General features: G+C 39.5%; 2 protein-coding genes across 2 annotated transcripts in view; one reads left to right on the top strand and one right to left on the bottom strand.

Annotated features, from left to right (window-relative positions):
* Positions 1–700: 700 nt before the first annotated feature.
* On the top strand, positions 701–6,130 carry dusp19b (dual specificity phosphatase 19b). The gene is made up of 4 exons (XM_060875046.1): positions 701–1,196; positions 2,047–2,093; positions 2,594–2,746; positions 4,737–6,130. Exons 1-4 carry the CDS (start codon positions 974–976, stop codon positions 4,917–4,919), a joined length of 606 nt encoding a protein of 201 aa, XP_060731029.1. The 5' UTR covers positions 701–973; the 3' UTR covers positions 4,920–6,130.
* Positions 6,131–8,011: 1,881 nt separating this feature from the next.
* pnp5a (purine nucleoside phosphorylase 5a) overlaps positions 8,012–10,000 on the bottom strand; it is a 4,458-nt gene continuing 2,469 nt past the window's right edge. The window contains exons 4-6 of the mRNA XM_060875042.1: positions 9,460–9,635; positions 9,170–9,360; positions 8,012–8,646 (exon numbers count right to left, since the gene is read on the bottom strand). Coding sequence (XP_060731025.1) covers positions 8,432–8,646; positions 9,170–9,360; positions 9,460–9,635 — 582 coding nt within the window. The 3' untranslated portion in view covers positions 8,012–8,431. The remainder of the gene's footprint in view (positions 8,647–9,169; positions 9,361–9,459; positions 9,636–10,000) is intronic.

Here is a 10,000-nt window from a genome sequence, read left to right on the forward strand (position 1 = left end):
GGTTTGTGGTCAGCATGGAAATTCTAGCGTTGGATGGATGGATGGATAGATTATTAGAACAGGTGTATGGATTGGATGGATAAATAGTATGGATTTCATGTATTATGATAAATGGATAATTAGATTTGATAGATGAAAGTGGTGGTTGATTGAATTGGATGGATGACTGGATTGGAATGGATCTGGATGGATTGGAATGGATAGATCTGACCTGCATGGATGGATGGATGCATGAATTAAGACGTATGGTAGTACATAAGTGAGTGGTTGTGCTATCATTTACTTTTATATCATATCAACAAGAGTAGATGAATATTATATACATCACTCTGCTCACCAGCAGCATTTACAGATGTGACCTAGTGACAACACCTTCCTTCTGAACAGGTTTATTTATCATCATAGTGTTACAGTTTACTTACACACTTACGTTACTAGATTGCATTTTAATTTTTATTTGTTTTTCAGGAATAAACTGACCTCTTCTGGGGGTGATTGGATAGTGAGATTATAATTACTTATATGTATATATTTATGATTACAGCAGACGTTTTTAGGTTTATGATAGTGATAGTAAACTCCAAGCTAATTAAATCACAATTAAAAACATACTTGTACAATAACTAAAGTGGCTTTAATTTAAGACTTTTATTTTGAAATACAGCACGACGTTTTTGTGTCTCATTTCCTTTTTCACGAGTTCAGCAGCTGAGTGAATTTGAACAATCGATCTGAAAAAAAAAAAGGCTAGCGTAAAGCAACGGTTATTGTTGCTACGGTAACAGCGACGTTTCTGATTGGTTGAAATCCATCCAGCGCTAAATATAATGTAACTAGTGTACTAAGTGTGCTAGGGCGTACATCCGGGAATCTGTGTATAAAAAGATAGTTCGTTTTTTCTAGAGCGTGTGTGTGTGAGAGAGAGAGAGAGAGAGAGAGAGAGAGAGAGAGAGAGAACTTTGTTTACTTCATCATGCAGTCCTTCTCTCACGAGCTGCAGAATTTCTCTAGAGCGCGCCTCAAAAAACAGAGCACGCGCATCACCATGGCAACCGGGAAGATCCTCGTGGAAACGCGAAGCGACGACAACGACGGTTATATAACAGAAGTTGCAGACGAGAGCGCCGCCTACGGGTTTGTCCAAGATATGAGTTTAGACCTTCAAGTGGGAGTCATTACTCCCTTTCTCCTGCTCTGTAAGATCGAATACTGAATACACAATATTTTCTAAATGTCCATTAAGCTGTGATTTTGTTTATTGTTTAGAGAATGTTAATGTACAGAGATGGTCAGAAGGAGCTGGAATCTCCATGGACAATGATGTTCGTGTATGATATAGTGATCTGTAGTGAGAGTAGAGAGCAGGTGGAGGAACATTTGGAAAGATGAAGGTCTGCTCTGGAAAGAAGAGCGATGGAAGTCGGTCGTAGTGAGACGGATACGAGAGGGAGGGACGGAGGGAGAGTGAGGTTACAGGGTCATGAAGGTGCAGGAGTTTAGGTAGTTGGGGTCAACCGTCCAGTGTGACAGGGAGTGTGGAAAAGAGGTGCAGGTGGGTTGGAGTGGGTGGAGAAGAGTGTCAGGAGTGTTGTGAAGAATCAAAAGGAAAAGGTGTAGAAGACAGTAGTGAGACCAGCGATGCTGTATGGGTTAGAGACTGTAGCGGTGAAGAAAAGACATGAGGCAGAGATGAGGATGTTGAGGTTCTCTTTAAGAGTGATGAGAATGGACAGGATTAGGAACGAGCACATCAGAGGGACAACTCAGATTGTCTGTTTTGGGGACAAGGACAGAAAGGATAGATTGAGATGGTTTGGACATGTACAGAGGATGGAGACGGTTATATTGGTAGAAGGATGTTGGAGATGGAGCTGCCAGGTACGAGGTCAAGAGGAGATTTATGGATGTGTTAAATGAGGATGCTGAGGATAGAGTTAGGTGGAAACAGATGATTTGCTGTGGCTACTCCTAACATGAAACCCCAAAAGTAGAAGAAGATTTTGTTTATTGTTTAGTAAATGGTCTAACTGATTTTTTTTTTCACAGCCTCACAAGATGCTGCGAGTGACATGGAGACTTTGAAAAAATTCAAGGTGGAGACATTATTTATTTGTTTATTTGTTGTTTTTAGTAATTTTTGTGCTACAACAAAAGTGACGTGAAAATGAAACACTGGAAATTAGGCCAAATTTAAACATTTGAAGACTTCGGCAGGAAGGAATTAGCGTTAAGTCTGTAATGAACTGTAATGAAGCTGACCTATTAGTTCTTCAGGAGCTCTTTGTTTCCCAGTTCCACTCGATATAAACCGTTGTAGAAAGGACATTATTTACACATTACTTCCTGTCCAGTTTCACCCAAATGAGGATGAGGTTCACTTCTGAGTCTGGTTCCTCTCAAGGTTTCTTCATTATATCATCTCACAGAGTTTTTCCTTTCCACCGTCACCTCAGGCTTGATCATTAGAGATAAATATTAGAGATACTAAGTAACTTGAGCTGCTTTGAGACAATGTTAGTTGTTAAACGCACTATACAGATAAACTGAACTAAAATTGAATAAAGTTCTATTATTTCACTTATCCTGCTTGCAGGTATCTCACGTGTTGAACGTTGCATGTGGAGTATTGAATTCCTTCCCTGATCAGTTTATTTATGAAACTGTTCCCATCACGGATCTACCAGAGACACAGCTCACCTCCTACCTCCCACAGTGCTTTGAGTTCATTGACAAGGCCAGAAAACAGGTGTGTTTGGATCTGTGTTCTTCCCGTTCAAATGTAAATAATTAGTCAATATAGTGATAGTGACATGACATACGGCTAAGTACGATGACCCATACTCAGAATTTGTTCTCTGCATTTAACCCATCCAAAGTGCACACACACAGCAGAGAACACACACACACACCGTGAACACACACCCGGAGCAGTGGGCAGCCATTTTATGCTGCGGCGCCCGGGGAGCAGTTGGGGGGGTTCGGTGCCTTGCTCAAGTCCTCAGTCGGGGTATTGCCGGCCCGAGACTCGAACCCACAACCTTAGGGTTAGGAGTCAAACTCTCTAACCATTAGGCCACGACTTCCCATATAAAAGAGCCGAACTAGAGATCAGTATTTAATCAAGGTAACTTTTATCTTACCTATCGGGCTTAGTGTGTATAATATATTCACACTTAAGTATGAGAATCGTAAAATATAAAAGAGCAGAACATTTAGCTAAGGAGATTATTAAACAGGAAAGAGCTGATCACTTAACTGTTGTGATTAGTAAATATAAACATCTAAATACTTAAATATTGCTGGTAGGATTAGTACTTAAAAAAAAAAGCCAAATGCCTGCCTTAGCTATAGGATAATTAATAAACTAAAATTAATAATAAAATTAATAAAATATAGAGCTAATTTGTTTTACAGTAGGGGGGCACGGTGGCTTAGTGGTTAGCACGTTCGACTCACACCTTCAGGGTTGGGGGTTCGATTCCCGCCTCCGCCTTGTGTGTGTGGAGTTTGCATGTTCTCCCCGTGCTTCGGGGGTTTCCTCCGGGTACTCCGGTTTCCTCCCCCGGTCCAAAGACATGCATGGTAGGTTGATTGGCATCTCTGGAAAAATTTTCCGTAGTGTGTGTGATTGTGTGAGTGAATGAGAGTGTGTGTGTGTGCCCTGCGATGGGTTGGCACTCCGTCCAGGGTGTATCCTGCCTTGATGCCCGATGACGCCTGAGATAGGCACAGGCTCCCCGTGACCCGAGGTAGTTCGGATAAGCGGTAGAAAATGAGTGAGTGAGAGAGTGTTTTACAGTAAATATCTAAACATTTATTAGCTGTGGGGATTAGTAAATATAAAAGATCATAACACACACTAACCATAGGGATTAATACAAATCTAAAATTCTGACTTTCTAAACGCTTGTTTTTTGGGAATTAGTCAGTATAAACAAGCTTAACATATCAACTATGGGGATTAGTGAATATAAAGATAAACACATTAGCTGTAGGGATTAATACATAAAAGAGCTGAACACGTATGTACATTAGTTGTGCAGATTAATGAGCTAAATGTGATTAATGAATATAAAATTGACAAATGCTTCATTTGTGTAATAGTAAAGGAGTGTTTTAGTGACTTCTTAAGGTTCTGCATGGCATAACAGCATGTACTGTAATGCACACACACACACATATACACACACACACACACACACACACACACACAAACATATGCACAAACATTCAATTCAGTTCAATTCAAGTTTATATGTATAGCGCTTTTTACAATGGACATTGTAATACACACACACTCACACACACATATACAGACTCACACACACACATATGCACACACACATATACACACACATATACACACATATACACACTCACATATGCACACACACATATACACACACATATGCGCACACACACACACATATGCACACACACATATACACACACATATACTGTACACACACATATACACACTCACACACACACACACATATGCACACACACATATACACACATATACACACACATATGCACACACACACACACACACACACACACATATGCACACACACATATATACACACATATACACACACATATACACACTCACACACACACACACACACATATGCACACACACATATACACACATATACACACACATATGCACACACACACACACACACGCACACACACACCAGATGACTTCTACTTTCTTGTGTTTGTTTCAGGATGGAGTTGTGTTGCTCCACTGTAACGCGGGTGTGTCCCGCTCTGCCTCTGTTGCCATCGCTTATCTGATGGCGAAAAATAAGCTTCCATTTCAGGACGCGTTTTACAGAGTCAAATCAGCTCGACCTTCAATACAGCCCAATGCTGGCTTCCTCATTCAGCTGAAGGAGTATCAGCCATGACTCACAATGATCACTTACTGCCATTGCAGCTCTTCATGTAGTTTGGGCATTTAAAGTTTAACACTCGTACTTAAAACTCAAAAATTTCTGTAAACTGCATCAAGCTGAAACTACATGGTAAATGACACCGCAGAACTGCGTACTGCATTTTTTTTTGTTTGTTTTGATAATCATTAGAATTTTAGATATAGATTTTTGCATAGAAACGAAATTCAAATTAAAATTTATTTGTATGGCACTTTTAACAATTCTCATTGTCTCAAAGCAGCTTTACAGAAGTATGGAATTAATAAGCAACTTAATGAAAAGACAAATGTTTTACTCATTTTTGAATCCACGTTGGATTGGTTGGTTGTAGTAGATTTTAGGTTGAAGCATTAATTTTATTCCCTGCTTCATAGCTATAAGTACTGCATTATCATAACTGTCAGTCATCACATTATCTGCTATTTCTGCTGTATATTGTACAAAAATACTGTTATTTGCACTAGCATGCACTCTCATTCATTATGTACGTTACTGATCTGTCATATGCTCTGTATTATTATTTAATACTAATACTGTCTATATTGTTTTACTGTCGGTGTGTATAGTCTGTTTTTGTCTTGTATAGTCAAAGCTGAATCACCAACAGCTGGAACCAAAATCTTTGTGTGTTTCAACACACTTGGCCAAAAAACTTGATTCTGATTCTGATAACAAAGATTCAAGACAGCAGCATATGTGTTACATGGAAATAGGAAAAACTTGATCTTTGCAAAAATACTGTAAGTGATCATGATGGATATTTTTGCTTTGAGCAAATTTGTGAACGTATCGGTTTTGTAACAGTGAAACTGAAACCCAGCCACTGAGGGGTTAAAATAGGAAGGGCATTCGGCATAAAACCTGTGCCAAAATCTAATACGCTGTGGTGACCCTGACCAGGGAACAGCCAAAGGACAAGATTAAACACCCTTTGTTTTTTGTCTTGTATCTTGAAAATAAAATGTTTTAATGCAGCAAAGTCTCCTCCAATATTTACATGAAAGCAGGATTTACATACTATTTACATATTTGGTCTGGCTGGTGGTTGGTTGTATGTAGTTTGGTTTCTGTATTTGTTCATATAAAAATATATATATATATAAAAATAATAGCATGAGTGTTACATTAAACATTTAACAAATACACTGTATACACATACAGGGAGTGCAGAATTATTAGGCAAATGAGTATTTTGACCACATCATCCTCTTTATGCATGTTGTCTTACTCCAAGCTGTATAGGCTCGAAAGCCTACAACCAATTAAGCATATTAGGTGATGTGCATCTCTGTAATGAGAAGGGGTGTGGTCTAATGACATCTACACCCTATATCAGGTGTGCATAATTATTAGGCAACTTCCTTTCCTTTGGCAAAATGGGTCAAAAGAAGGACTTGACAGGCTCCGAAAAGTCAAAAATAATGAGATATCTTGCAGAGGGATGCAGCACTCTTAAAATTGCCAAGCTTCTGAAGCGTGATCATCGAACAATCAAGCGTTTCATTCAAAATAGTCAACAGGGTCGCAAGAAGCGTGTGGAAAAACCAAGGCGCAAAATAACTGCCCATGAACTGAGAAAAGTCAAGCGTGCAGCTGCCAGGATGCCACTTGCCACCAGTTTTGCCATATTTCAGAGCTGCAACATCACTGGAGTGCCCAAAAGCACAAGGTGTGCAATACTCAGAGACATGGCCACGGTAAGAAAGGCTGAAAAACGACCACCACTGAACAAGACACACAAGCTGAAACATCAAGACTGCGCCAAGAAATATCTGAAGACTGATTTTTCTAAGGTTTTATGGACTGATGAAATGAGAGTGAGTCTTGATGGGCCAGATGGATGGGCTCGTGGCTGGATCGGTAAAGGGCAGAGAGCTCCAGTCCGACTGAGACGCCAGCAAGGTGGAGGTGGAGTACTGGTTTGGGCTGGTATCATCAAAGATGAGCTTGTGGGGCCTTTTCGGGTTGAGGATGGGGTCAAGCTCAACTCCCAGTCCTACTGCCAGTTTCTGGAAGACACCTTCTTCAAGCAGTGGTACAGGAAGAAGTCTGCATCCTTCAAGAAAAACATGATTTTCATGCAGGACAATGCTCCATCACACGCGTCCAAGTACTCCACAGCGTGGCTGGCAAGAAAGGGTCTAAAAGAAGAAAAACTAATGACATGGCCTCCTTGTTCACCTGATCTGAACCCCATAGAGAACCTGTGGTCCATCATCAAATGTGAGATTTACAAGGAGGGAAAACAGTACACCTCTCTGAAGAGTGTCTGGGAGGCTGTGGTTGCTGCTGCACGCAATGTTGACGGTGAACAGATCAAAACACTGACAGAATCCATGGATGGCAGGCTTTTGAGTGTCCTTGCAAAGAAAGGTGGCTATATTGGTCACTGATTTGTTTTTGTTTTGTTTTTGAATGTCAGAAATGTATATTTGTGAATGTTGAGATGTAATATTGGTTTCACTGGTGAAAATAAATAATTGAAATGGGTATATATTTGTTTTTTGTTAAGTTGCCTAATAATTATGCACAGTAATAGTCACCTGCACACACAGATATCCTCCTAAAATAGCTAAAACTACAAACAAACTAAAAACTACTTCCAAAAATATTCAGCTTTGCTATTAATGAGTTTTTTGGGTTCATTGAGAACATGGTTGTTGTTCAATAATAAAATTAATCCTCAAAAATACAACTTCCCTAATAATTCTGCACTCCCTGTATAACATCAATATGTTGAAGTTAAAAGCAGTATGCTAAATTAGGAAAACATATACTTTGTCCACTTTGTAAATGTTTGTCCAGGGGAAAAGACATTTTCACGGATACTGAATGAAACAGAAATAAAAAATCGTTCTGTGAGACTTCAGTCAAAGAAATGCACCTTCCTACAAGGTGTCTCACTAGACAGCACAACCATCTTTATTGGACATTTTGTCCTACCTGCTCAACCAATTAAAATTTAATGACTTATCCAGCTGGATAGTTTACTGTACATAAGCCACATACATAGTATTGTTTCCTGCCAGCTTTGTGTAATATAAAACACAAACACAACTGAAGGATAAAGTAATAAATATACAACTTTAATAAAATGTTAGAAAAGAGGGACACAGAATTAACAATCTATACATCTACTGTACAGCAAAAAGCTTTCATAAAGCAATCAACAGTTTACTATACACAATCATTAATGTTTTAAGAAATATTTCTATACATCTACAGTTTGTTGTCTACTCTAAAGGAATGTACTTGAGCAGAGATTCTCATGAATACAATAAATATGAAATGATATCCATGCACCATTGTGATCTTAATTCTCCTGAACATTGCTCCTTGAAATACACAAACATGCAGCACAGCACTAAACACAAGTGGGATGGCTCGGTATAGACAAGCTGAATGTTTCACAGTACTAAACCTGACATTGTGTTCAAGTTCATTGTTGCTTTTCAGTGATCAGATATCTCTGTTTCAAGTTTTGTTTAGGAATAGTTATTGTGCCCAATGCGAGTGACCATGGTGGACACCAGCCTCTCCAGCTGCTCTGCCCTTCGTTTGCCGGTCTCGAGAACTTCCTCATGGTTGGCCTTCTCCTCGCTGTCGTAGTCCATCACAGCTTTATTGGTGATCAGAGACAGAGCGAAGACACGCATTCCACAGTGACGCGCCACGATCACTTCGTGAACCGTGCTCATTCCTGAGAAAGAAAAAATTTTTTTTATATACAACAGAGTGGTCACCAGTCATTTAGGATTTCAATAGCTTAACTTTTAAGAACATCTGGATAAATAAAGCAATAGGTCTAAAATCTGTGATCAAATTACTCTAGCGTAGTTAATGTGAGTCTACAGACTAGTCTAAATATAAATATTATGACTTGCAAGATTTGATCATGAAATGTCATGCTGAAAAAAGTTATTACCAAACAACTGTGACCCCCATATATCTTATTACATCAGTAAATAGAAGAGCCAATCATGTTCCAATATGCAAATAGAGACACATGGGAAAGATAGATCTTTCTAATTAGCATATTCCTGGGATTTGGATTTCATAAGGATTTAAAAATAAGTGCTTCTATGCTCTTTTCAAATGACTTGAGATAAAATTGGTCACATAACACAAAGGTTGAGAGGTTTTGTAGGATTAGAACTCGATGTACAGTAGTGTGCCTGATTCAAAACGACATGAAGTGGTAAAAGCTTCATCAGGATACTCACCAACAGCATCAGCTCCGAGTTTGTGCAGCATGCGACACTCAGCGATGGTCTCGAATGAAGGACCCCCGAGCACACAGTACACCCCCTCTCTGAGGAAATCAGCGTAACCCAATTCAACACCCACATCCATTGCCAGCTGCTGCAGCTCCCGGTCATATGCGTCAGACATGCAGGGAAAACGCACGCCAAACCTGGAGAACAGTTTAGTTATTACTAATAGAGTTCTCTTTTGCTTCTGAATGTTTAGAATTTAATAATAACAACATAATGCAACACACACAGACACACACCTTTCGTCATTAGGTCCTATCAGCGGATTGTTGCCAGCGAATCCGGGCATGTTTAGATGGTCTTTGATGATCATGATGTCTCCCACCTTGAAGTCCTCATTGAGGCCTCCTGCAGCATTGGTCAAGATCACAGTCTCTACACCGAGCAGCTTAAATATCCGCATAGGCAGAGTGATCTAGGACAGAGACAAAAATAATTTAGAGAGTAAACTCTAATGAGTGGGCAGGCCAAGTCCTACTGAATTATACTTAAAAGGTCCTGTTAAAGCACATTCATTTCGGCTTTGATTTAAAAGTTGTCATCTTTCCATAATCTTCAGAAACAACTGTTTGTCTGACAGCAATACAGCATATATTACATTTAGCAGACACCTTTATCCAGAGTGATTTACTTTTTTTTTATTTATACAAAGTGAGCAATTGAGGGTTAAGAGCCTTGCTCAGTGGCCCATCAGTGGGAACTTGGTGGACCTGGGATTCGAACTTACAAATCTTCCAATCAGTAGCCCAATACCTTAACCATTAGGCTACCACATACATT

Source organism: Tachysurus vachellii, chromosome 7 (assembly GCF_030014155.1).
Source record: "Tachysurus vachellii isolate PV-2020 chromosome 7, HZAU_Pvac_v1, whole genome shotgun sequence".
Taxonomy (NCBI): Eukaryota; Metazoa; Chordata; class Actinopteri; order Siluriformes; family Bagridae; genus Tachysurus; species Tachysurus vachellii.

Excerpts from the sequence above, each read along its gene's own strand:
- dusp19b (XM_060875046.1), top strand. The coding sequence starts at position 974 with ATGCAGTCCTTCTCTCACGAGCTGCAGAATTTCTCTAGAGCGCGCCTC. Across the intron at positions 1,197-2,046 it reads TACTCCCTTTCTCCTGCTCT|CCTCACAAGATGCTGCGAGT; the intron begins GTAAGATCGAAT and ends TTTTTTTCACAG. Across the intron at positions 2,747-4,736 it reads TTGACAAGGCCAGAAAACAG|GATGGAGTTGTGTTGCTCCA; the intron begins GTGTGTTTGGAT and ends TGTTTGTTTCAG.